Source organism: Sorex fumeus, unplaced genomic scaffold, assembly GCF_029834395.1.
Source record: "Sorex fumeus unplaced genomic scaffold, SorFum_2.1 ptg000126l, whole genome shotgun sequence".
Taxonomy (NCBI): Eukaryota; Metazoa; Chordata; class Mammalia; order Eulipotyphla; family Soricidae; genus Sorex; species Sorex fumeus.
Genome location: NW_026606183.1, coordinates 5,181,374 through 5,209,053, shown reverse-complemented (window position 1 = coordinate 5,209,053; position 27,680 = coordinate 5,181,374). Strand labels below are relative to the sequence as shown.

General features: G+C 38.3%; 1 protein-coding gene and 1 non-coding gene across 2 annotated transcripts in view; both read left to right on the top strand.

Moving 5' to 3' along the window:
• The window catches only part of RABGEF1 (RAB guanine nucleotide exchange factor 1), a 59,114-nt gene that overhangs the window by 11,838 nt on the left and 19,596 nt on the right, over window positions 1-27,680 (top strand). The window contains exons 2-4 of the mRNA XM_056137616.1: window positions 9,629-9,814; window positions 12,900-13,066; window positions 21,465-21,631. Coding sequence (XP_055993591.1) covers window positions 9,636-9,814; window positions 12,900-13,066; window positions 21,465-21,631 — 513 coding nt within the window. The 5' untranslated portion in view covers window positions 9,629-9,635. The remainder of the gene's footprint in view (window positions 1-9,628; window positions 9,815-12,899; window positions 13,067-21,464; window positions 21,632-27,680) is intronic.
• Window positions 9,178-9,280, top strand: LOC130045034 (U6 spliceosomal RNA). Its single transcript, XR_008795512.1, has one exon. It is a non-coding gene; the product is annotated as a U6 spliceosomal RNA (small nuclear RNA).

Here is a 27,680-nt window from a genome sequence, read left to right as displayed (position 1 = left end):
AATTACTCCTGGCAGTGCTTGAGGGACTAAATGGGATGCTGGGGATTGAACCTGGGTTGGCCACATGCAAGGCAAACACCCTATTGGCTATGCTATCCCTCCAGCCCCAGAAATCCAAATTCTTAAGTACTACCCCAGACCTCCTGGATTGGGGCTTTTTTTTTTTTTTGGGTCAGTTGGGTTTTATTTTTTTCTTGTAGGAGTACTGCTATTTATTCAGCCACTGATTAGCTGATTGAATTGGGCATGAACTCCACCTTAATTTTTTTACTTATTTTTTTTCTTTTTATATTTATTTATTGAATCACTGTGGGAAAAGTTACTAAGCTTTCAGGTTTAAGTCTCAGTCATACAGTGATCAAACACCTTTCCCTTCACCAGTACTCATTTTTCACCACCAAGAACCCCAGTATACCCCCCCTCCCACCCCTCCAAATGCCTGTGAGGCAGATGATTTCTACTTAACTCTTCTCTACTTTGATTACATTCATTATTTCAACAAATGATGCACCATTATTGTTTAGAATTTCCCCCCAAATAATCAGAATTGCTGAAAAGGCATTGTGAAATGTTTTGTTTTCTATAGCTGGTTATGAGAATCACATAATGTCACATGGCCACGATTTTGAATTCCTGCAAAGAGCCAGATAATTACGAGATTGGTTTCTGTGTGTCTGGTGTTATGGCCATGCTGGAGAGCCGCTCGTGGGGGGCAACTCATGACCTTGGTAGGGCGTGAAGGACGTGCCGGTACCACCCCCCTTCCCATGAGACTGCAGTTGCCCCATCACCGCCAGCTCAACCTGGCTTTCCTGTAAGCTCTGAGGCAGCGGCCACCTTGCTGCCAGGGGGGGAAAAGGCTGAAGGGAGCAATACCCTTTCCCTCCCGGGGAGGCATGGCGCCGTAGTTTAATGCATGATCCATTCACCTTTCCTCTGCAAGCTGCTGGGCTCTGGACTAAGTCCTTTTGCCTCTGGAGCCATGGCCATGCCAGAGAGCCGCTTGTGGGGGGCAACTCATGACCTCGGTAGGGCGTGAAGGACGTGCCAGTACCGTCCCCCTTCCCATGAGACTGCAGTTGTGGGGCTGTCTTTTAACAAGTCTTCAAATGATTACAGTCACATGCTAAATTTTGAGAACCACTTCTTTATAAGTAAGTCACTTGCTATTTAATTTTCTGTCTCTGTCTTCATTGGTTTCTTGAGAATGTATAAGGGGCAAAAATGAAAGAAAGCTGTGTGGTACTTTGTCAGTCTTGCATACATTTAATTAAATAAATTTTGAAAAATTCTTGTCATAGTCACTCTGGCAGTGTTATGTGCCTAAGAACATGGAGTGAAAATGTAGGCAAAAAATGTAATAAAATATAAGTATTCTAATACTTGTTCTTTTAAAACTCTATAGGAGCCAGTGAGAATGATTCTGAGAATCAAATACTTATTGACCATGGTCAGACTTGAAGGTGGACAAATAAGAGGGCATACAATTTATCATTTAAAGCAGGTTACTTTCGAGAATCAAAGTTGTGCTTTTTCATCAGTACAGTGACATAAGCCCAACTTGAATATGATTGTTTTACTTGTAAAGAACAAATGATGTTGGGGCTGGAGCGATAGCACAGCGGGGAGGGCGTTTGCCTTGCACACGGCCAATCCGGGTTCGATTCCCAGCATCCCATATGGTCCCCCAAGCACTGCCAGGAGTAATTCCTGAGTGCAGAGCCAGGAGTAATTCCTGTGCATTGCTGGGTGTGACCCAAAAAGAAAAAAAAAAAAGATGCTGTGAAACCATAGTTCTAGTCAAATTGTGGAAAACATACTTTATAGGCTTGCTATAAATTATTAGGTGATTTGTTAGTTGGAAGCTATAACAAGCTGCCACAAACTGGGTGAGGTAAAAAAACAGAAATTTGTTCTGAGGAATTAGGAGGATAAAAGTAAAAATCGAGATCTGAGTGGGGCCATGCGGTCGTGAAGAGTATAAGGAAAGTGGTTGCTGGCCGTTCTTGAAGTTCTTTGGCTGCAGCTCTGTCTCCAGTTTCTGCTTGCATGACTGCATAGTCAGTCTGTTTCTCTTTCTTTCAGTCTTCTTATAAGGGCACCAAGCTTATTGGATTTAAGACTCATCTTGATCCCATATGATATTATTTTAACTAATTATAGCTGTAATATTTACTTCCAAATCAATCACATTTTTGGGAGTCATTCTGTCTTGTAAAGATACAAAACAAATAGCATAGTTTTATCAATGTTTGAAAGTTTCTGCAGTTTAATTGGCTTAAATTTTTGTTATATACAAGACATGTCTCAAATGCAAAAAAAAAATACCGATAAGATTTTTTTTGTATTTATTTGATTGATTCATTTAACAAATAAGAATAAATACATCTTCAATCCTGGTAGTTTCTTTTTGTGGTTCTCTCGTAGATACATTTCCCCAGTTTCAGCGAATGGCTAGGGTGAAATGGTTGTAGCAAAGCTAAAATTTAGATGTGATTGAAAAGAAAATCTTTAATAGTTAAAATCACCTTATATGTTGCAGCTTGCTATTCCTTTAGGTGACCTTAAGAGAGCTCATTTTTTTGTCAATTATTCATCAAATAAATTAAGTTGGGAGATTGGTTGTTCTTCTGAAGCATAAAGGAAGTGACCAGAGCAGCCAGATAATTTTGCACTATTATCTGGGGAATAGCATGCTCAGATTGGAGTCATAATTTCACTTTACTGAAGAGGGTGTGACGAGTACAACAGAAGATTGTTGTCTTGAAGTCATTCCTTAAGAATGTTGCCCTACTGGCTCCGACTCCAGCAACATAAACTCTTCATTATATTCCATGGTTTGATTATCATTAGGAAGCTAATGTTTGGATACTTTGTCTTGTCTTATTTAACACTAGAACTCTGCCTTTAATTCTCCTTCTGAAATTCTCCTTGGTTTTACAGTAATTTGTTTTAATAAGTAAGTGAAATGAGAATGCAGGTTTGAAACACCAAGCCTTTGAAACTGTGATGTCTTCATAACATATAAGATTAAGGACTTAAAGATAACATAAAAAGAATAGGGGCTGAAGTGATGAGAGTGGGTAGGGTGTTTGCCTTACACATGGCCAATCCAAGTTCAATCCCTATCATCCATGTAATCCCCGAGCACTGCCAGGAGTAATTCCTGAGTACAGAGTTATGAGTAACCCTTGAGTATTGAGTAACCCTTGAGTATTGCTGGTTGTGGCCTCCCATCAAAAAAAAAAAGAGTAACTGTAAAAAGAAAAAAAAATGACCAAGGAAGTTGGACTGTTTATTTAATGAAAATAAACTAATCGTGGGGGATGTGGCTAAAGTGATAGATAGGACATATACCTGGCATATGTGGGGCCCTGGGTTCGGTTCCTGGTACTGTATATGTCTCTCCAGTTCCTAGCACCACTGGATAGGGTCTGAGCACTTCTAGGATTTGGCCTGAGGTTCCTGAATACTGCCATGTATGGCACCACCCCTAAAATAAAGTAGTAATAGTCAATAAATATAAAGATGATTCATTATTTTGTTGTCACTGTTTTGGGGCCATACCCAGCAGTGTTCAAGGGTTATTCTGATTTCTCTGCTTGGGGGTCACTCCTGAGAATGACTGCTCAGAAGACCTTGGGGTACAGCGATCAAATCTGGCCCTTCTATGTTTGCACTGCATTGATTTATCATTTCAACCCCTAATTAGCCTTCTTAAGGAACTATGTATTCAAATAAGGATTTTTTTAATTGCTTTTTAGATTGACAAACATTAAGAAATACTAGTATGGTATTTATACATTTTTGGAAAGCAATTCTCTGGATCACTGGAGAACTGAATGTAAATAGGAATTTGTGATTGTACTTTGATAGTATAGATCATAAATTGAAATATACAATCTCTTTGACATTTCATTTCTAGGAAGCCTTTTCTAATTTGTAAATGGTCATCATAAATACTAATCCTTCATAACAAAATTTATAAATTGTTATTTCTTTTTTAAGCTTTATTAAGGGGTTCAATTTTATTTGAAAGAGAATCAAAAGGGCCTTCACAGGAAAAGTAAAATAATTTTTAATTTTCTTTTGTTATATTGTTAATTAAAATGCTGTATTTGGAAATAATTTCAGGCTCATAAAGTATTACAAAATTAGAGTGGTACAAGAAACCTAGATAGATCTTTTACTCAGTAAATCCTTTTTTTTGAGAGATACATTCTAAAATGAGAAAATACTTAATTTTTCTGTTCATTGAAGATATTTTTTTAAGCAATCCCAGGAATCCAAACCCATGCCTCCTGCATGCGAAGCATCTACTCCAGTCCATTGAGCTATCTCCCTAGCCCCAGTTTTATTTTATCACTGAGGTAAAAAAAAGTATCATTGTACTAGAATTGATCAGATATTTCCTGTAAATCCTTGGTGACCCCTAGAGATATGATCTATGAGGATTTGACGTGAACCCAAAAATAGGAAACAAGAGTGTCATAAGATAGTGAGAAGCAACTCAGAAGCCAAGAGTAGTTTTTGGTTTTTGCTTTAGTCTGTGCTTCCCCCCACACATACTTAAAATAGGAAAAGATGAATCTTTTAATATACAAGACTTTAAGGAAGAACACATAATTCTGTGGAATTTGTACTTCTCTTCCTTTTTTTATTTCTGTTTTTTTGGGCCAAACCTGACTGTGCTTAGGGTTTACTCCTGGCACTGAGCTCAGGGATCACATCACTCCTGGCAGTGCTCTAGGGATTATTTGTGGTTCTCTATAAGGCAAGCACTTTACCCTGGACTGTCTCTCCAGCCCCTTCCGCTAGTCTTTTTAAAGGTTATCTCAGCTGAGATGAGATCTTAGCCCTGGGGCAGAATTTACAGGAATCTGAACTGTTCTAACACTGGAGAATAATTTTTGTATTATTAGGAGAATCCTCCTAATACATAATGTATCTGTCTGTGTTGCTCAATAAAAACCTTTCTGTCAACATGCAGTACCGGGACTAGAGAGATAGCACAACGGGTAGGGCATTTGCCTTGCACATGGCCAACCCGGATTCGATTCCCAGCATCCCATATGGTCCCCCAAGCACCGCCAGGAGTAATTCCTGAGTGCAGAGCCAGGAGTAACCCTGAGCATCACCAGGTGTGACCCAAAAAGAAAAAAAAAAAGCATGCAGTACTGGGTACTGGGTATGGCCTCTCTGACTTGACTCTTAGACAAGGGAGCATGGATAGTAGCTTACTTTTGTCTTCTGTCTTGTAGCCTCACTGATTAGGTGATTGATTATGCCTAGGAAAAACAGAATTGGGTCCTAGATAGTACTATAGTACTACCAGTAAGGTAGTCCCCCTGCAGTTTTCCCATTTAAAAAGTTTTAAAATGTTGCTTTTAAATTTTAAAATTTAAAACTTTTAACTTTAAAAATGTTACTTGTTATTACAGATTAAGGAGAAGTTGCATAGATAGTATAGAGGTCTTACTTTTCACCCATTTTACCCTAATGGTTGCATCTTATATAACTATATTACTTTATCAAAACCAAGAAGTTAAGGTCTATAGAGTGTGTTACAGGTTCTGTGTCACTTTACTATTTATATAGATTCCTGTAACAAAGGCTATACGCAGGTTGTAGAACTATTTCGAATCTAGCTTTTCCCTATCCTTGACAACTCTTGTTATAACCTGACTTTGTTATCCTAGCTGGCACATAGCTTATTGTAGTTTTTATTGGCTTTACCTTGATGACTAATGTTGAACATCATTTCATATGCATGTTGACCATTTCACATTTTTATATGTGTATATGTTTGTGTGTGTGTGTGTGTGTGTGTGTGTGTGTGTGTGTGTGTGTCCAGATTGCATACCGTTTTCTTTCCTTTCCTCCCCTATTTATTTGTTTGACCTCTTCAGCAGTCTTGTGGATCTTGGTGGTGGTGGAGCACTTCCTGCAATACTCAACCCAGCTATAAGTGTCTGATGATTCAGTGCTTGGGCCCCGTGATGCATTGCTGCTAGGGCCACTAGTGGAGCTCACTGGGCCTCTGAAAATACTATTTCTTACTCTGTGAACTCTCTTTTTATTTTCCTGGTAAAGTCCTTGGAAACACAGAAGTTTTAAGTTTTTTCTTTCCCTTTCCTTTATTGTTTTTGTGAATGTCTAGGGGTTGCATGCACTTGGTTGTGGTGCCCATACTTGTTTATGGTACACCAGAAATCATACACCATGTTGTGGCACTGAGATTTATGGATGACAGTGCTGCTGTGATTGTGGAATAATTTGTAGGATTGAAACCAAGACCTCTTACCAGCAGATGCTCTGACCACTGAGCAACCCTCATGTCCTACAAATTTCAAATTGTGCTGAAATGATCAATTTGTGTTCATTTTTTGTTTTTGTTTTTGCTGGTTATACTCCTAGTGTTACCTTGAAGAATATTTTGATAGGCGTCGGAGAGATAGTATTACAGGCAAGGTGCTTACCTTGCACATGGCTGACTCAGGTTTTATCTCTGACACCCCATATGGTACCTTATGCCCCATCAGGAATGATCCCTGAGTACAGAGCCAGGACTAAGTTCTGAGCACTCCTAGGTGTCGCCCAAAAACGAAACCAAAAAGATGTATTATTTATTTCGCAAAATCCAGAATTATGAAGGCTTACTTCATTTTTTCTTATGTGCTATTTTCTTTTGAGGCCATAAGGCCCCAACCAGCAGTGTTTGTATGCCATGCAGTTCCAGGAATCAAATTCAGCATCACATATGCTAGGCACATGGTCTGAGCACTGTTTGAGCTACTTTACTGCTTGGCCCACCTGTCTTTCTCCCCTCCTTTCCCTTCTCCTCCCCTCTCCTGCTTTTACTTTTGCATTTTGGTCTTTTATACATTTGGAATTTAATTTTTCTATGTGATCTGAAGGGTCTGACTTTGTTCCTTTGTATGTGTCTGTTCAGTTGTTCCAATACCACTTGTTGAGAATTTTTCCATTGAATAGTAGCACCTTGTAGAAAATAGGTTAGCTATAGATATATTAGAGAGAGAAAGGATATGAGGAAATATTGTTGGTCTCATAATAGAGGTGAGGATTGCATACATCGAATTGGTAGAATTTTAGATAGAGTAGACATTAAGACAAAGTCCTTTAAAATTTGATGTTAAAAGACCAGAGCTACAGTACAGTGTGTAGGTCACTTGACTTACATGTGGTCAATTAGGGTTCAATCCCCGGTCTCACATACGGTGTCACCTTCCAGGAGTGTCCCCTAAGAGCAGAACCAGTCAGGTGTGGTCCAAAAACCGAAACAAAATTAAAATTTGATATTGTTATGAAGTCTTATATAAGATATGCATCAGAAAGTTGTTTTTAACAGTAGGGAAAAACCAGTAAAAATATTAGTTAATTATGAAGAGGATCTTATTGATTTTTGTTGCAACTTTCCTTCTGAGAGGCAGTCTGCAAAATAACTTGAATTTCCTACAAAGCTATTTCCTTACAAGATGTTTTACTTGGTAGGTTAAATGATGGAGAGAGAGTACAGCATTTGCTTTTTGTGTGGTTAACTCAGGTTCAATCCCTGGCACCGCATATGGTTTCCAGAGCCCACCAGACAATGATCCCTGAGTAGACCAGGAGTAAGCACTGAGCAAGGCCAGATGTGGTGCCCAAGCAAACTGCACTGTACTGCACTGTCCTGTTGTTCATCGATTTGCTTGAGCGGGCCCAGTAACGTCTCCGTTGTGAGACTTCTTGTTACTGTGTTTTGGCATATTGAATACATCACGGGTAGCTTGTCAGGCTTTGCCGTCTGGGCGAGATACTCTCGGCAGCTTGCCTGGCTCTCCGAGAGGGGTGGAGGAATCGAACCCAGCTTGACCAGGTCCGCCTCGCACAAAGCAAATACTCCAGCCCACCCAAACACCAAAAAAAAGCCAAATTTTAAAAATATTAAGATGGTTTGGATTTGTATTTCCTTGATTAGTGATATAAAGCATTTTTTATACGTTGGTTGGCTATCGGTATGTCTTTTCTTGTTTTTGCTTTTTTTGAACAATATTCTGGAGGTGTATGGAGGGGTGGTTACTCCTGGCTTTGCCCTGGGGGCCATGTGCCCGGGATCAAACCCAGGCCTCTCACAGGCAAAGCATGTCTTTAACCTGTTGAATTCTCTCTCCAGCCCTATTTATATGTCAGTTTTGGAGAATTCTCTGTCCAAGTCCTTTGCTAATTTTTAACTGGATTATTGAATTATTTGTTGTTGAGTTGTAGAAGTTCTTTGTATATTCGGAACATAAGTGCTTAATTTCCTATAAGCTCTATCCAGAGCTAGCTAACTGTATACACAAACATGTGCATACATATATGTACATATTGAGAACGATGTGGCTTTCTGATATTTTCTCCTCTTATAAGTTGCGCTCTCTGTTGATTTGTCTCCTTTTCTGTTTAATATATTCATATTTACCTATTCTTGCTTTTATGTCTGCTTTTGGTGTCAGACCTAAGAAATCATTGCTAAATCCAGTATCATCAAATTTACTGTTTTCTTCTAGGAGTTTTATAGCGTTATGTCTGATATTTAGGCTTTTAACTTACTATTAGCTCTCTTTTCCTCCTCCTCCCTGTCCTTCCGTTTCTTCCCACACTTGCAGTGCTGGCTTAGTCCTGACTCTGTACCTAGGGATCACGCCTAGCTGTGTTTGGGGGATCAGACTCAGTGCTAGGGATTGAACTAAGGTTAATCACGTGCAAAGCAAGCACCCTGCCTCCTGTACTCTTGTCCCTTTGATGTGTATTTTATATTTATGGCTTTGGGAAGGAAATAAGAACTCTTTCTTAGTATGAGTATATCAGAAATTTTCTGTGTTTAAAATTCTTTTCCCGGGGCTGAGGTGATAGTACAGCGGGTAGGGCATTTGCCTTGCATGCAGCCGGCCTGGGTTTGATTCCCAACATCCCCGAGCACCACCAGGAGAACTTGGTCAGCTGCCTGCAGGACAAGCGCCCTACCCGCTGTGCTGTCGCTTCAGTCCCTCACGGTGCTTTAAGGTAAAAGGTAAGGTAAAGGCCCTCCCGTTGATCGTCGATTTGCTCGAGCGGGCCCAGTAACATCTCCATTGGAGACTTTGTTGTTACTGTGTCTGGCATATCGAATACTCTCGGTAGCTTGCCGGGCTCTCCGAGCTTCGGCAGCACATATACTAAAATTGGAACGATACAGAGAAGATTAGCACGGTGCTTTAATAAAATAAAATTTAAAAACTAAAATAAAATTCCTTTCCCTCTCCTCTCCTTCCCTCGCTGCTTCTTTCCAATATAGTTTAAAGGTGTGGGCGCATATTTTTATTCTTTAAAAATATTTTATTTATTAGTTATCATCATTATTATTTTTGGGTCATACCTAGTGATGCTCAGGGGTTACTCCTGTCTCTAAACTCAGGAATTACTTCTGGCATTGCTTGGGGAATCATATGGGATTCTGGGGATTGAACCTGGGCTGGCCACATACAAGACAAATGCCCTAGCCACTGTACTATCCTTCCTGTCCCATATATTTTTATTCTCAATTGCTAGAATGTTAGTAGAATGATAGTTAAATTTCAATAACATCTTTTTGTTACTTGATTATCAGGAAGAAGATGAGCCTTAAGTCGGAACGCCGAGGAATTCATGTGGATCAGTCGGAACTCCTATGCAAGAAAGGATGTGGTTACTATGGCAACCCTGCTTGGCAGGGTTTCTGTTCTAAATGCTGGAGGGAGGAATACCACAAAGCCAGGCAGAAGCAGATTCAGGAGGATTGGGAACTCGCAGAGAGGTGAAAAAATCTTTTCTGGGGACAGTTTAACAGTGATGTAATTGAATACATAGTTCTGTCTTTGTCAGGATACTTTTTTCTCTTCTCTTTTTTTTTTTTTTTGGTTTGTTTGTTTTTTTGCTTTTTGGGTCACACCTGGCGATGCTCAGGGGTTATTCCTGGCTCTGCACTCAAGAATTACCCCTAGTGGTGCTCAGAGGACCAAATGGGATTCTGGGAATCGAACTCGGGTCGGTCACCTGCAAGGCAAACGCCCTACCCACTCTGCTATCGCTCCAGCCCCCTTCTCTTCTCTTTTGAACTCTCAGTACATTAGTCAACATTTAGTGATAACTTTCAGTGCTTTATTCGGTGAATAAAAAAATCTCTGACTTTTAGTTATTTTGTTTCAAGCACGTAATGGTTTTAATTTCTAATAAGACAATAAGCTCCTTGAAATAGAAGAATGGAGATAAATCAACTCCATGGAAAAGATAAGAGTTGTGTTGTACTTAGTACAAGGTATGATACATGATTCTCAAGAGGCTTTTGTTTTCTTATCTTTTTATATATCCTGCTGGCATTGGACACAAAAACCTAATAGTATAAGCCTGTTGATTTATACATTTATTCCCTTTGTTTTGGAAATTTACTGATTTTTCATCAGTAATGGAGCAATAGTTCAGCTGGTAAGGTGTTTGCCTTACAGGTGACCGACTTGAGTTCGATTCCTCCGCCCCGCTCATAGAGCCTGGCAAGCTACCGAAAGTATCTCGCCCACACGGCGAAGCCTGGCAAGCTACCCGTAATGTATTCGATATGCCAAAAACAATAACAGCAAGTCTCACAATTTGTTGTGAGACGTTACTGGTGCCCGCTTGAGCAAATTGATGAACAATGAGAAAACAGTGAAAGTGGCATCAGTGATGGAGTTTGTAGGTCAAAAGTAGTTTGTATTATCTAGACGTTTATGATTATGATACAAGCGAAAGATGAAATGATTGGCAAGCATGATGACTAATACAGTAAAATACCACGAATATGTTAATTCTTTTCCAAAGCATTCTATAAGTTGTAGAATTTCTCAATGAAGGATACTAAAACTGAGCTCTGACAGCTTTTTTTTTCCTTGTGTGACATTTTTGAAATATTTAACCAGCCAGATTTATTGAAGGAATACATTGCTAGCATCTGTGGTAAACTCAGAATTCAAAGCACACTCACTGCTTTCAGTGACTTCATGGCCAACAAGAAAACTTAGACATAAAACATTAATAGTTTCCTCTGATTTCTTTTCTATTGCATTCTTAATACTCTCAGTGGCTGATCCTATTTTATAAAGAAAATTGAAGCCACTAGGGCATGAATTCTCTTAGCTTTTTCCTGTCTCTACACTGGGATAAGTTAATATTTTTATTTTCACTAGCTTCTGTTTTGTCTCAGAGAAAATGCATCTATTCAATTCTCAGACTAGCACCCCTACTTGTTATTTTGTTGCTGTCTCTTACTGTTTCCAGTTTTGACCTTGCTTGACATTTCCGGCAGTATCGTTCTTCAAGTTTGAACAGTTATACAAAATCACCTGGAAAGCTTACAAAAGCAGTGATGGCTGGACCTTGCTACAGTGCTTGACTTTAGTAGGCTGGGAGTGAGGCCTGAGTTTTTGCATTTCTTAAAAGTTCCTGAGTGATGCTGTTGCTGCCAAATGGAGATTCACACTTTGAGAACATCTGTTTTGTTAAAAAGCCTTTTGTACTATAAATACCTTGAATTTTGTTAATATAAATTCGACCAGATTTATTGCATTTATTTATTTATTTATTTATTTATTATTTTGGGGTCACGCCTGGTGATGCACAGGAGTTACTCCTGGTTCATGCACTCAGGAATTACTCCTGGTGGTGCTCGGGGGACCATATGGGATGCTGGGAATCGAACCTAGGTCGGCTGTGTGCAAGGCAAACGCCCTACCCGCTGTGGTCTTGCTCCAGCCCCGCATTTATTTATTCTAATCGATACTCCCAGCGTTTGTTTGTGCCCCACATTGGAGTCATTCTTAATTTCTCTTTCAAGTCCCACATCATAAATATCTAAGCATGGTCTGCTTATTCCAGCTCAGTGAAGTTTTTGAATTTCATCTCCTATTTTCCAGGCTGTTACTTTCTGTCACTTATATCTTATAATCTTATTATTAATAATTTTCTTCTTTGGGCCACACTTAATAGTGCCCACTAGTTCTGGGTGCTCAGAACTAGTCCTGATAAGAATCAGCCTGGTACTTGGTGGAGTAGGCCTGGTAGTTTAGTGATAGGCCCCCAGTGGTTCAGTAGTATTGTCATCAGTCTTAACAGTGCTCACAGCCCATCAGAGGCAACCCAGCAGTGTCCTAGGGGTTACCAAGTTCACATATGGTGGTGCTTGGGAGCCACTTGTCCCAAATCTCCAACCTACTCTGTCATCTACTGTTGTGGTACTTCCTTGGTTCTCTACAATACAGTGAAGTCCAGGATGATAATGAGCATTTGGCAGTCAAAATTTAGTACCACCTATGACCAGTTGTAATTCATGGTGAGCTTCACAGTTTATCACACTCAGTGTTCTGACTACATTAAACTTGCTCCACAATAAAAATTGTGTGACTTATATTTGTAGTTTCCTGTTCTAGAATGCCCTTTAACTTGGTGAAGTTATCTTTATAAATACTAGTCTAAATGTCACCCATGTAAACTCTTTGGACTCTTTAGCAGATTTGCTCTCCCTATATTCTTATAGCACTTGGATTTTACTTAATCACATTATATGGTAATTTTTTACTTTACTCTTTTTTCCTTTTCAGTTGATCTTGTTAAAGAAAGCCACATGACTTTATTTCATATAGCTAATATAATTGTTTAATGAACACGATCTGCTGGGAGTCTCCTTGAAAAGACCATAGTAACATATTATTCAGTTTGTTTCATGTTAGAGATTTCAAATGTATTTGGTATATTTATCCTCCATCTCTAAAACTTTTAGATTTTTCTAGGTTTAATGAATAGTAACCTTTAAGACATAAGTAAAAAATTTGAAAAGCCTCCATCATTCTTAATTTTCTCTTGGATCACAGACTTCAACGAGAGGAGGAGGAAGCCTTTGCCAGCAGTCAGAGTAGCCAAGGAGCCCAATCCCTCACATTTTCCAAGTTTGAGGAAAAGAAAACCAATGAGAAGACCCGCAAAGTTACCACAGTGAAGAAATTCTTCAGTGCTTCCTCCAGGGTTGGATCAAAGAAAGGTAATTTTCTGATTTCTTTTTTTAGTTTTCTTTTCTGTGCTCAAGTGAGATGCAGAGTAAATTCTTAGTGCATATAGTCTCATTTGTTAATTTTTGTAACTTTTGTATAGCAACCTATATTTGAGAAGAAAATTGTGTTTTAGGTCAGATAAATCTAAAACCAAAAATCTCCTTTGAAGGCACTTATAGACAGAAGCTTTATTTACTCTATAAGAAAAATAAGGAGCACTGAATACATAGTTTTCTACCCTATAAGAAGAATAAAGAGCACTGAATACATAGTTTTCTTTTTTCTTTTCTTTCCTTTATTTTTTTTTGTTTTTTGGGCCACACCTGGCAATGTTAGGGTATACTTCTGACTCTGCATTCAAAGATTACTTCTGGGAGTTCTCAGGGGACCACATATGGTGCCAGGGGGTCTAACCTAGGTCCACTGTATGCCAAGGCGAGCTCAATGCCCACCATACTCTCTCTGCAGCCCTACATAGTTTGCTTTAATTTTTTTAGATGATTTATATTTTCTACCTTTAATTTTTGAATCTGGATTCTCATTGGTAGGATATTTTTAACTATATTTTATCAGAAATGGCTAATTATATGCTTGCTGAAGTTATCATAAGATTTTCTCTCTCAGATAGTGCTTGAGAGACAGCTTGGGTCTTGCAGAAGTACATAGAAAACACAGAGGAAAGGCTCACTTTGGACTTTCAGAGGGGTAAAAATAAGCATGGATAGGTATTTTCTAGTGTTCAGAGTACTGTATCTACTTGTTATACATTCTAACCTCGTCTTTTTTGCGGGGGCACACCTGCAATGCCCAGGGCTTCTTCTGGTTCTGCACTCAGGAATCACACCTAGTGGGTTTTGGAGACCATATGGGGTGCCGGGAATCAACGGGCGGGCCTTGTGCGAGACAAAAACCCTACCTGCCATTCTATCTTTCTGCCCCCCTCATCCTATTTCTTAAAAGACTATTTAACCAGTAAAACGATTGTTACCAGTGAGCAGCCAGGTAGCTGAAAGTGACAAGTTATGGTGGGATTCAGTATCTAAACTTCATGTTGGTAATCAGTCAGCAGCACATTTGAAGTGCTAAGGGAGGCTGGGAACCAGTGCTGATATTATCAGAACTATTCTCTTGGACCCCTGCCTCATCCACCTCCCCCAACATGAGGGTTTTTAGTCTGCCTAAAAGTAACGGAATAATTCATCATTAATAAATTCGTAAGATGATTGCTGGTCTTTTCAGATTTAATGCCTACTGTTTTGTTTTATTAAAAGGAAAGATTGCTTATACTCCCCCAAAATAGCTCTTTTCTTTAACAAACGTACACCTTTAAATCTTTTTGATGGCAAGATTTTCAGTTTTTATATAGTCACCAATTGTAGCAACTTTCTAATGCAATAATCATTTAGGAGATTAAATTAAATTAAGAATGTTTTCTACTCATGATTTATTAGAAGGTTGCTAACCAGGAGGGTTAAAAGCATAAACTTTGGAGTCACTTCTGGCTTGATTTTTATGTTGCTATTTTTTAGCTGTTTAACCTCAAATTAAGCATGCTCATCTCAATAAGCCCTGCCTATTTATTTTGAGGGGCTCCACTATCTCTCATAGGCGAGTTAGAGGTTTATATGAGTTGATTTGTGTAAAGAGTTTAATCAGTGTGCCTGACAATATAGTAAGTCTCCAATTACTGTTAAGTATTTTGGAGAGTAAGTTTTTAGAGTAATTTCTATTGGTGAAAAGCTCCAGAGTATTGATTGGATTCATTCTTTTTTTTTAGCTAAAATTTTGTATATTGATTTGGAAAAGTCCTATTAATCATTTGAATTGGCAAAATGGTATGTGATAACAGGAAAAATAGTAAGGAAGTTATAAAACCACCTGTCTCATTTTGCAAATGATGCTACAAAAAATTTTAAGATTAAATTTTAAAAGTTCCAAGTGATCTTGTTTTTAAAACTTTTTATATGTAATAAGTCTTATCTTCTTTTTTTCTTTATAATAATAAATATTTACTTTAGATTTTTGCTCATTTTTATCTACAGAAAATATAGTGATAGGATTTCAAAATATTTTTTTAAATTTATGTGTATTTATTAGGAAAAGAGCATGCTATTTGATCTTTGTTTCACAGGTAATTTATGTAACTTTGCCAGAGGAGCTTTTTATTTTAGAGTAATTATTTGTTTGACCTTTGTACATAAACTTAGCCTAAACTACATGTAGTTTTATTTGGTCTAGACACTACTAGGCTTTTTTGTGGACTAGAGATGTGGACCAAGTGCTTCACAGACAGAATCCTTTTCACAGTGAAAAATCAACTTTGTTCAGCATGTACTTTTGCCACAGATATCTACATCCTGAACAGACTTGTTTATTCATTTATTTGATTTTCTTTGGGGTTGGGGGTACGGAGGTGAGCCGAACCTGATGGTACGCAGGATTTACTCCTGGATCGTGTTAGGGGCATTGCTTAGGGAGCTGTTGGGAATAAAATCTAGGCCTTTTGCATGCAAAGCATGCATTCCAACCCTTTGAGCTATCTTCTAGGTCCTAGGAAGAAGACTTTTTTTTTTAATTAATGAATCACAAGGAATTACTAAGTAGCAAAGTTATTTATGATTTGAGTTTCAGTCATACAGTATTCCAACTCCAACCCCTCCCTCTGCCAGTGTCCCCAGTTTCCCTTGAATTCTCCAGCCTGCCTCTGGCTTGCACTTTTTCCTTTTTTATTTTCTCTTTAAGGCTCTATGCTTTGCAATACAGTTAACTGAAAGTGTATCATGCATATCACTTGACCCATAGGAAGACTTTGTAAACAAAGTTTTTAGATTGGGGTGTGGAAAAATTGGTAATCAAGGTAGATGAAATATATTTTGAAGGCTTTGTTTCCATATTAATTTTTTTTTATTACTTTAAGCATTATTCCAGTGTTTTCTTCCAGGAGTTTTGTGGGCTTAGGACTTTAATTCCTTTATTTATTTATTTATTTATTTATTTATTTTTAATAGCTTATTTCTTTATTGAATCACTGTGGGAAAAGTTACAGAGCTTTCGGGTTTAGGTCTCAGTCATGTAAGTATCAAACACATTTCCCTTTACCAATACTTATTTTTAACCGTGAACCCCAATAGAACCCCACCTCCCACCCCTCCCAATTCCTGTGAGGCAGATGAGTTCTAGTTAATACTCTCTCTACTTTGACTAGATACATTGTTTCGATAGAAGATACACAATTATCCTTTAGAGTTTACGACCCCCCCCCCCAATCAGATATGCTGAAACAGTGTTGTGAAATGATTTGCTTTCTACAGCTTGGTTTAAGAATAAAATGATGTCTGCTGTTTCACTTATTAACCCTGGAAGTATTTCTATTAAAAGTTAGATAGTTAAGAGATTGGTTTCTGTGCTCTGGAGCCGTGGCTGTGCCGGAGAGCCGCTCGTGGGGGGCAGCTGGTGACCTCGGTCGGGCGTGAAGGACGGCCCAGAACGCCCCCCTTCCCATGAGGCCCCCGCTGCCCCCCGCCCCCGGCTCAAACCTGCTGTCCACAAGGCTCCCGTGCGGCCGCCATCTTTCTTTCCAGACAGGACTTTAATTCCTTTTAAGTTAATTTTGTGAGTGATGTCAGTTAGGTGTCGTTTTATTTTTCAAGTGTTTAATTATTCCAGCACCACTTATTGAAGGGAAGGCTGTCTTTTATCCATTGAGTAGTTCTGACTCCCTTGTCAAGTTTGTGGTAAACTATATATGCGTAAGTTTATTTCTGGGCTCTCAGTTCTGTTAAATTGATCTAGTTGGTTTTTTTGGTATCGTTTTGATAACTAAAGCTTTATTTAATATAGTTTGAAGTCAGAAGTATAATTGATACCTTCTGTTTTGTTCTTTCTCAGATTTCTTGGTATATTTAAGATCTTTGGTTTATAGGAATTTTGGGAGTTCTTTCTGAGCTTCTGTTAAAAAATGTCAATTAAATATTGATAGGGATTGTGTTGAATCTTTAGATAGGATTCTATATTCTATGTTCTATGATAACATAAACATGTTGGGGGTGGGAAAACATATCTGGTGGTGCTCGGGGGTTCTTTTTGGCTCTGTGCTCTGTGCTCAGGAGTAACCCCTGGTAATACTTATAAGACCATGTATGGTTCCATGGATCAAACAAGACTTATCCACATGCAAGGCAAGTGCCTTAACTCCTGTACTCAGTCTCCTAATCTGGCAATATTGATGTTTTGATAATATTATCTCTTCCAATCCTGTGAGAACAGAATGTATTTCCAGTTACTTTTATCTTTGATTTTTTTCTTTTTTGATATTTGGGCCACACCCAGCAATGGGTGGGGTTAGTCCTGGCTCTAAGCTCAGGGATCACTCCTGGCGTGCTAGGGGGACCAAATGGGATGCTGAGAATCAAACCTGAAACGCAGGTTGGCCATGTGCAAGGCAAGTGCCCTATGGGCTATATTATCACTCCAGCCCCTTCTTTGATTTCTTTTACCAGCGATACAATTTTAAAAGTTGGTTTCTTTCATGGGGCTGGAGTGATAGTACAGCAGTAGGGTGCTTACCATGCCTACTGGATACCGGATTCTATTCCTGGCATCCCATATGGTCCCCTGAATGTTATTTTTAAATATTTTGTTTTTCATTCTGTTGTAAATGAAATTATTTTTAATGCCATTATTATTTTTTAGAATACTTATTTTTTTGTATGTTAATTTTGTGTGCCACAACTTTACTGAGCTTGTTGATTAAATTCAAAGTTTCTTTGTTGAATTTTAAGAATTTTCATTCTTCTGTTATCTTTTTTAAAAATTCATGTAGTTGGGGCTGGAGTGATAGCACTGTGGGTAGGTGAATGCGGCCGACCCTGGTTCGATTCCCAGCATCCCATATGGTCCCCTGAGCAGCACCAGGAGTAATTCCTGAGTGAATGAGCCAGGAGTAACCCCTGTGCATCACCGGGTATGACCCAAAAAAGAGAAAAAAAAATCATGTTGTTGTCATTGTTGTGGGGGCCTCAACTGTCAATACGAGGGACTATTGGGTAATACCCAGTGGTGCTCAGGGCCACATGGTGCCAGGCCTTACTCCTGCAAGGAAACTCAAGGGAATGCTCTACCATTTGATCTATGCCTCCAGTACCATTTAGGATGATATATATTTATATATTCGTATATAGATGTATATAAATTATATCATTTTCGAAAAGAAAAAAATTATTTGTGCTCATTAAAGTTGTTATTTTCCTAGTAGTATCTTTTTGTTTTGTAGCCTAGCGTATGGTCTATCCCAGAAAATGTTCACATGTACTTAGGAAGAGTGTGCATTCTGCTGTACATGGAGAGAACATTCTGTATGTCTGTTAGGTCCATCTTGTATATAAGTGTTGTTCAGGTCTGCTGTTTCCTTATTGATTCTCTCGCAAGTATTGTTGTATTACTATTTTATTCTGGTTTTGCTTTATTTAGTTGCTCTGTTGGTGGGCACAGATATTTACAATTATTTATCTTTTTGATGTTTTGATGCATTTATTTATCAATATATAATGACTGTGTTGTTTCTTTTTACGGTTATTGAATTTGTTCTAATAAGAAGGTTAGCTGTGCCTGCTTTTTGATTACCATTTGCTTGAAATGCCTTTTCCATCTGTGCTCTCAGTCTGTATCTTTTTTATTAGTTCCTTCCCTTCCGGTTGTTTCTGTTGTTTTGATAACCAGGGTTACCTACACTCAGTCGTGGTGCCTCTTGGAGTCACATAGATCACTGTGATTCTAAGTGGGGTGGCACACTTTACAGAGGAAGTGTTTGCACACATGAGAACAGAATGTATTTCCATTTACTTTTATCTTTTTTCTTTCTTTTTTGATTGTTGGGCCACACCCAGCAGTGGGTGTGGTTAGTTCTGGCTCTGTGCTCAGGGATCACTCCTGGCGTGCTAGGATGCGGGCTTTGTGCTCAGGGATCACTCCTGGTGTGCTAGGATGCATGCTCACATGTTTCCTGAGGTTGCACTAATTTCATTGTGCTCACACATGAGTTGTAGCTCACTGTGGTACTCACATACATGCTCTCAGGATTGAATTCCTGGCTATAGAGGTTGCTTCTCTTTTGTTGTGCTTTCCATGGGATCAGCACTTTAGTTGCAGTGCTTAATACTTTGTACTAGCGATTGTACACAACTTGGCAGTGCAGTGGGCCCAGTTAGTTGAGTTGCCAGGCTCACACTGGGTCACTGGGTATATGTGAGTAGCACCAGAATTGAATTTATTCATTTTTCCTGGTGGCTGCATAGTATTCCATTATGTAGATAATATTATGTAGATAATATTATGGACCATAGTTTCTTTATCCAGTCATCTGTTATCAGGCACTCAGATTGTTTTCGGATTCTGACTATTGTAAATACTCTGCAGCCCTTTAAATATTGAGGGGTTTTTGTTTTTGTTTTATAGAATGGGTGTCACACTAGTGGTATGCTAAGGTTTCTCTAGCTCAGTGCTCAGGATCACTTGTTGAGAAGCTTGGGGGCCAAGCTTTGGAATCAAACCAGGGTAGACCACAGGGAAGGCAAGTGCCTGAACCCCTGTACTATCTCCTTTAGTCCAAGGCAGCTGCTCTTAGCCCCTGAGTCATCCCCTGGGCCTCCTGTCAGTCTGTGTGTCTTCAAGGCAAAGTACATTTCTTGTGTCAGTACATTGTTGGTCTTTTTTTTTTTTAAATCATTTAAGCTATTCTGTATCTTAAATTGGAGGATTTAATACTTTTATGTTTAAATGTTAATCATTAAGAATTTAACTTAGCCATTTGTTCAATATTATTTGATCTATAGATTAGTTATTGCTAGTTTCTTATCCTATTCATTTGTGTTTTAATGCCTTTGTATGAATAAACTTTGGTTCTTTATCATGTTCTTTTCTATAGTAAGTATATGATTTTCTGTTGTAATTACCATGAGGCTTACATAAAATACCTCATAACTGTCACTGTCACTGTCCTCCCATTGTTCATCGATTTGCTCAAGCGGGCCCAGCAATGTCTCCATTGTGACACTTGTTACTGTGTTTGCATATTGAATACGTCATGGGTAGCTTGCCAGACTTTGCCATGCGTGCAAGATACTCTCAGTAGCTTGCCGGGCTCTTCAAGAGGGGCAGAGGAATCGAACCTGGGTCGGCCTGGTGGGCCGCATGCAAGGCAAACACCCTATCTACTGTGCTATCACTCCAGCCCAATCCTTATAACAATATTCTTTATTTTAAACAAATAATATAGTTTGTAAACTTTGTATTTTTATTTCTCCTTTCCCTCATAGTTTTGGTTATTCCTGATCCAGTTTATGGGTTTTTTTTTTTAATTTTCTTTCCTTTTTTGGCCATATCGGGCGGTGCTTAGGGATCAAACCCTGGCCTCCACCTTATAAAAGCATGTGCTTCAAACCTTTGGACTGTTTTCCTTGCTCCTCCACTTTACATATTTTTTTCCACTTTGCATATTTTTTTCAGTTAGGTAGCGCATAATATTTTTATGGTTGTGATTATTTTGGCTTAGAATTAGGAGATTTTAGAATGTGGTCAGACTCCTAGTGATAGTTACTTTCTGAGAATGCTTACAACTCTGCCTGGATCATTCTGCTACTTTGGATGCATTCTTTCTCTTTCAGAAGTAGGAACTTGAAAACTGAATGGTGGGTGGGTTGGAGAGAGAGTATAGTGAGCGGTTAAGGCACTTGCCTTGCTCAAAATCTGATCCTTCTTTGATTCTCTATATGGCATCTGGTCCCCTGAGCCTTGACAGAAGTAATCCTGAGCACAGAACCAGGAATAAGCCTCAGGCCAGGTGTGATCCCGAAAAAAGAATAAAATTGAGTGATGGGTAAATAAGTGTTAATCTTGACATAAACAATTAGTCTTTGATATTTTTGGCAAACAAAATGGAATTATTAGAATGACTGTCTTACGATTTCTCAATTGTCTTCTTTTTTAGTACTTCTGTTGATTGCCACTTTATCTGTTAACTAGTTTTATAAACTTATACAGTCTGGAAACAGTGTTCAAGTTTATAATACTGTTTCAATATTAATGATTACACATAGTCCAAAGTATATTTAATTGGTTAAGAAAATACTAATATAGCAGCTTTTATTTGAATAGGAATTTCTTTTGGATCATGTTGTTATTTCTTTGGGGGGGGGGCTCAGATACTTCCTACTTGTATGATAGATTTAGCTTACTTTAAGGGAAATTGCCTAAATATTTAAGTTTAAAATAAATTCACTTGACTTCGATTAAGCATAATCTAAATAACCTTAATTTAGATACTTAAAGTAATCCATGCGTGGGCCTTCTTGTGTAATGAATTGAAATTTATTATGTTTCATTTTCTAACAGAAATTCAAGAAGCAAAAGCTCCCAGCCCTTCTATAAACCGGCAAACCAGCATTGAAACGGATAGAGTGTCCAAAGAGTTTATAGAATTTCTCAAGACCCTCCATAAGACTGGCCAAGAAATCTATAAGCAAACCAAGCTGTTTTTAGAAACAATGCATTACAAAAGGGTAGGTTGAGATTAATCACTTTAGAAATACAGAATTTTGATGTTAGATATGGTCTTAGAGATATTTAGTGTCATTTTGTCATTTTTATACCTGAGAGAGTCAAAATCTAGAAAGATGTTAAATTATTAATCTAAGAAATGTCACTTGTTAAATTACTAATCTAAGAAATGTCACTTCGGTTAAGTTACTAACCTAAGAAATGTCACGTTAAAACCTGACTCCCAAGCTTGTATTCTTCCACTGCACCTCAAGGGTGTTTGGATCATCATTACATGGAAAGTCTGACATCACAAACACTTGTTAGTAATAGTAAGCCTGCCTAAGTTGTCGTTTTGTGTAATGTAACCTCTAGGAGAGTCATGTTATACCCCGAACTCTAAAAGGCATTTATTAGATGAGCAGCAATCATTTTAGGTTTCTTTTGTTTGGGCTGTTCTTTGTACGTGTTTTAAATTTTGTAGTGCTTGCAAGCGGTTGCACGTTATATTTTGGTGCTTGCTGTAGTACTCACTGAGGTTTGTACCTCTTTAGTTGTGATGTGGGTAGTAAATACATAATGCTTGATGAATTATAATACGCATGTCCTTGCTGGGGCAAGCACTTATAGTTGAGGCACATAACTATGGTTGTGGTGCTAACCAGGGGTTGCTCCATTGATTGCACACACATCTCTTTTAGTTGTGCTTGCATCCCTTTTTTAAGTACTCACAGACACCTTGCGTGGTGTAGTCAGGAATGACTCATGGCACCAGGGATCACAGCATAACTGCCAGACTCCAACAGCATTTAAGTACATGTTAGATGACCAGGATTTCAACTCACATTCATGTATTTAGTCTGGCACTCTAAGCCCCTGGACTTTTACTTTGGGCTCTCGTCCAGGTTTTTTCAAATTTTTCCTTTTCTTGCTCAGATAGTGAAAGGAAAGGCTAGAATTTAGATTTTGAAAATCACCTTCACAGATACCTAATTCATTCATTTTATTGTATAGATGGAACAGTTGAGAGCCAGAAAGAAAAATGAATTCCAAAAGGAGAAAATGTCAGAACCAGACAATGTCAGAACTAGAATTTGTGTCTTTCATGTGTATATTTACGCTGTAATTTCTAATTCATAATTTCAACTGGAATATTTCGTATGGTTCTTTGTAAAGGGAGCAGTTTTATAACTAGGGCTCATAATCCTGTTGTAATATTCATTAAGTGTTATATATTTAATATCCAGTAAACTCAGAATTACTTCAAAAGGTTTTTTTTTTCCCCATGAAGTAGGAAAGACTTAAGAGAGGAAAAAAGAATGAGGGAAACAACAAAATGATTGATTGCTTAGGTATATTCCAGCTGTGGTCAGAGATAACTGGACTAGTTAGCACTTAATTTCTGCCCAAATATATATATATGTATATATATATATTTAATGTAGGAGTATTGATATTTATTCAGCCATTGATTAGGCCGATTGAATTGCCCAAATATATATATATATATTTTTTTTTTGCCCAAATATATATTTTTTTAATTTTTATTAGTGAAATACCATGAGGTACAGTTGTAGACTTACAAATTTTTGTGCTTGGGTTTCAGTTATTCAGTGATCGAACACCCATCCCTCCACCAGTGCCCATTCTCCACCACCCCACCCTGCCTCTGTGGCAGGGCATTCCCTTTTGTTCTCTCTCTCCTTTTGGGTGCTGTGGTTTGCACCAGAGGCATTGAGTGGCCATCATGTTCGGTCTATAGTCTACTCTCAGCACGCATCTCCCATCCTGGGAGGATGCTCCCAACACCCTTTACCAAATATATTTTTAATTTTGAATTCAGTTGATAAAGTAAAAAGAAATCTTTATTTTCTGCTTTTGATATATACTGAGCCCTCTTTTCTCTCTCTTTCTAATTTTTGTAAGCAAATAGTGACATTTACAGCTAAAGCAAGATAATACAGATGTGTTGATTAAAAGTGACAGACTTAATTTGGAAAAATTGAGAATTCATACAATAGTTTCTATTTTTTATCATAAGTAAAAACTAAAGGTTGGTAGTTATTCATCACCCCATATGAAATTGTTCACAGAATATTTTTGCTCTGTAATAATTTAGTTGACTTTTAAAACGGCGCTGGAGCGATAGCACAGCGGGTAGGCCGTTTTCCTTGCATGCATCCCACCTGGGTTCGATTCCTCTATCCCTCTCAGAGAGCCCGGCAAGCTACCAAGAGTATCCCGCCCACACGCAGACCCTGGCATGCTCCCCATGGTATGTTCCATATGCCAAAACAGTAACAACAAGTCTCACAATGAGATGTTACTGGTGCTTGTTTGAGCAAATTGATGAATCACGGGAGGACAGTGCTTACAGTGCTTTAAAAATGATTCCTGGCACCACATATGTTCTCTTGAGTACCTACAGGAGTGATCACTGATTACAGTAGAGCCAGGAATAAGCCCTCAACACAGCTGACTGTGGCCCCTAAACCAAAAATAAATGAATAAATAAATCAACCTCAGGTATAAAGAATTTCATCCCTCAGTATAATTGTCTGAAAATATCAAGACTGCATGCTTTGAATTCTTTAAATGTTCAATTTTTTAAAATTTCTTTAAGAGTATTAAAGTCATTTGTATTATTTTTCTAAAACAGTTCTTATAGAAAAGCAAAACTAGAAATTCAAAAAATACTGACTAGAAAGCTAAAACCTAAGTAAATCAATTAGTTAATTGTAGTATGAAAAAGAAAATTAGTGAACCCAGGAGATCAAATTCTAAAGATGGAATTTCCAGATGAAATACAGAGAAAACTTGATTAAGGAAATAGTCAAAGACTTGTGAGAATGAGGGACTGAGAGATAGTACAGTGGTTAAAGCACTTGTCTTCACACAGCTGACCTATGTTTTATCTGTGGTACCCCATGATAATGGGGTCCTTCAAGCCCCACTCAGTGTGATCCCTGAGCATAGAATCAGGACAGCTGGTTGTGGCCCAGGAGCAAACCCCTACACAAGTGGATATGGCCCTCCAAAAGAAACAAAAACAGAGTGGCGGTGAGCTATTCTGTAGTATGAAATAAGTACTAAAGATGTAGAAGTATGGGGGCCAGAGCAGTAGTACAGCCGATAGGGCATTTGACCTGACTAGATCCCAAGCTTCCCATATGGTCTCTCGAGCACTGCCAAGAGTTAACTCCTGAGTATTACTGGTTATAAACCACCCCCCCCCAAAAAAAGGGTTCCTTTTTTCACCACATTCCTGTTAATTTTGAGTTTTTCTTTTTTGATATATGCCATTCTCATTGGTATGAGATGATAATCTCATTGTTTTGATGTCTCATTTCATCACATTAAGAATAATAAATATTCTTATGAGTACATCAGAAAAGTGGATCAAAGACTTTAAACTAGAATTCATAGACTACATCAGAATTCATAGTGTAAGTTATGGCCCCACATTTTTTTTTTTAAATGTACGCGGCTATCTAGTTTTCCCAACACCATTTGTTGAAGAGGCTTTACTTGCTCCACTTCATGTATTTGGCTCCTATATTGTAGATTGACTTTCATAGATCTGAGGCTTACACTCCCACACCATTTTGATTTCTGTAACTTTCAAGTACCACCAGAAGGGATTCCTGAGTGTAGAGTCAGGAATAACCCTTGAGCATCGCCAGGTTTTTTTTTTGTTTTTTTGCTTAGTTATGTCTTTTTATTTTATTTTATTGCATTCTTTTTTTTTTTTTTTTTTTTTTTTTTTAGTGAGACACCATGAGGAACAGTTGTAGATTTACAATTTTTTTGTGCTTGGGTTTCGATTATACAATGATCAAATCCCATCCCTCCACCAGTGCCCATTTTCCACCACCATGGATAATATCCCTCCCACCCCCATCCCCCCCATCCCACCCTGCGTCTGTGGCAGGGCAATCCCTTTTGTTCTCTCTCTCTCCTTTTGGGTGTTGTGGTCTGCAAAAGAGGCATTGAGTGGCAAACATGTTCAGTCCATAGTCTACTTTCAACAGAGCATCGCCAGGTTTGACCCCAAAACAAATAATTTTTTTTTAAATCCCCAAATCAAGAAATGTGATAACTCCCAGCTTTTTTTTTCCCCTTTTGAGTCACATCTGACAATGCACAGAGGTTACTCCTGGCTCTGCACTCAGGAATTACTCCTGGCAGTGCTCAGGGGACCATCCGGGATGCTGGGAATCTAACCCGGGTTGGCCATGTGCAAGGCAAATGCCCTACCCGCTGTGCTGTCGCTCCAGCCCCCCAACTTCTTTTCTCTCAGAATACCCTGACTGTTTGAGTAGGTTGTGATTTCATATAAATTTGAGTAGGGTTCATTCTAAATCCTGAGGAATGTCATTGGAATGGCATGGAATCGATATATTTTGCTATTTTGTCATATTGGCTTATTGTTATTGGCTTATTGTTACTTTATTGGCTTATTGTTTTTACAAGTTTTTTAGTGGAGATTTTAGGATCTTCTGTGTATATTATGTCTTCTGAATTAGCTGTAATTTGACATCTTTTCCAATTTGGATCCTTTTGATTTCCTTTTCTTGTGTAATTGTTGTGGAGAAAGTGGACATCCTTGCTTGTATTTGATCTCAGAGGGAAGGAGTCTGGGTTTTTATCATTAAGTGTAATATTGGCTGTGAGTTTATTGTGAATGGCCATTATTCTCCGAATTCTCCATAATTTATTGAGGACTCTTATCATGAAAGGGATGATAAATCTTTTCAAAAGCTTTCTTAGCATCAGTTGATATGATCATATAATATGATCATATCAGTTGATATGATCACTTTTTTTACCTCTTGTTGATTTTATATATTACATTAATTGATTTAAATGTATTGAACCATCCTTGGAATAAATCCCAATCATGATTTATGATTCTATTGATACAGTGTTATATTTGATTCATCAGGATTTTGTTGAGAACCTTTGTGACAATGTTCATTGGAAATATTGGTCAGTGATTTTCTTTTTCTTTATTTGGTTTTGGTAGTGTTAGCTTCCTAGGAGCTATTTGAAAAGGATTCCTGCTTCTTTATTTGTGTAGTATAAGTAGTAATTCTTTGAAAGTTTGGCAGAATTCACTGGTGAACCTCTCTGGACCTCAGGGATATTTTTTGTGTTTGGGGAACACCTGGCAGTGCTCAGGCATTACTCCTGGCTGTGCACTCAGAAACTACTCCTGGTGGTGCTTGGGGTACCATATGAGATGCTGGGGATTGAACTCTGGTTGCGTGCAAGGTAATTGCCCTACCCAGTGTATTGTAATCTCTCCAGCCCCGTGTTTTTTTTCCTTCCTCAATGTTGGTCTGTTCATGTCTTATGCTTATGATTGTTTCTTGGGAAATTGTATGATTTTAAGCATTTGTTTCTTCTAGGTTATTTTATTTAGCTTTGTAACATAACAGCTATGATCTTTTGTAGTTTAGGAGTGATTGTTGTATTTTTCCTTTTCATCTCTGATCCATTTGGGTTTTCTCCTTTCTTCTCCTCATAAGTCTAGAGTTATAAGTTGTTCATAAAAGGTAAAGGTAAAGGCCCTCCCGTTGATCGTCGATTTGCTCAAGCGGGCCCAGTAACGTCTGCATTGGAGACTTTGTTGTTACTGTGTCTGGCATATCGAATACTCTCGGTAGCTTGCCGGGCTCTCCGAGAGGGGCGGAGGAATCGAACTCGGGTCAGCCATGTTGGCCGCTTGTAAGGCGAACGCCCTACCCGCTGTGCTATCGCTCCAGCCCATACGGGGTTGTTAATCTTGTTTTTTTCTTTCAAAAAACCAGCTCTTGGTTTCATTGATCCTTTGTATTTTTTTCTTGATTTCTGTTCTATATCATTGATTTCTGCTTTGATTTTTATTATTTCCTCCTGCTTTTGAATTCACATGTTCTTTTTTCTAGTTTTTTGCATTGATTAGAGCCCTTTCTGCTTTCCTAATAAAAACCTGTACAGCTGTGAACTTCCCCCTTCATATTACTTTTGTTTCATTCCATTGTTTGTGTCTTCATTCTCATTCATTTCAAGAAATTTTAAATGTTCTTC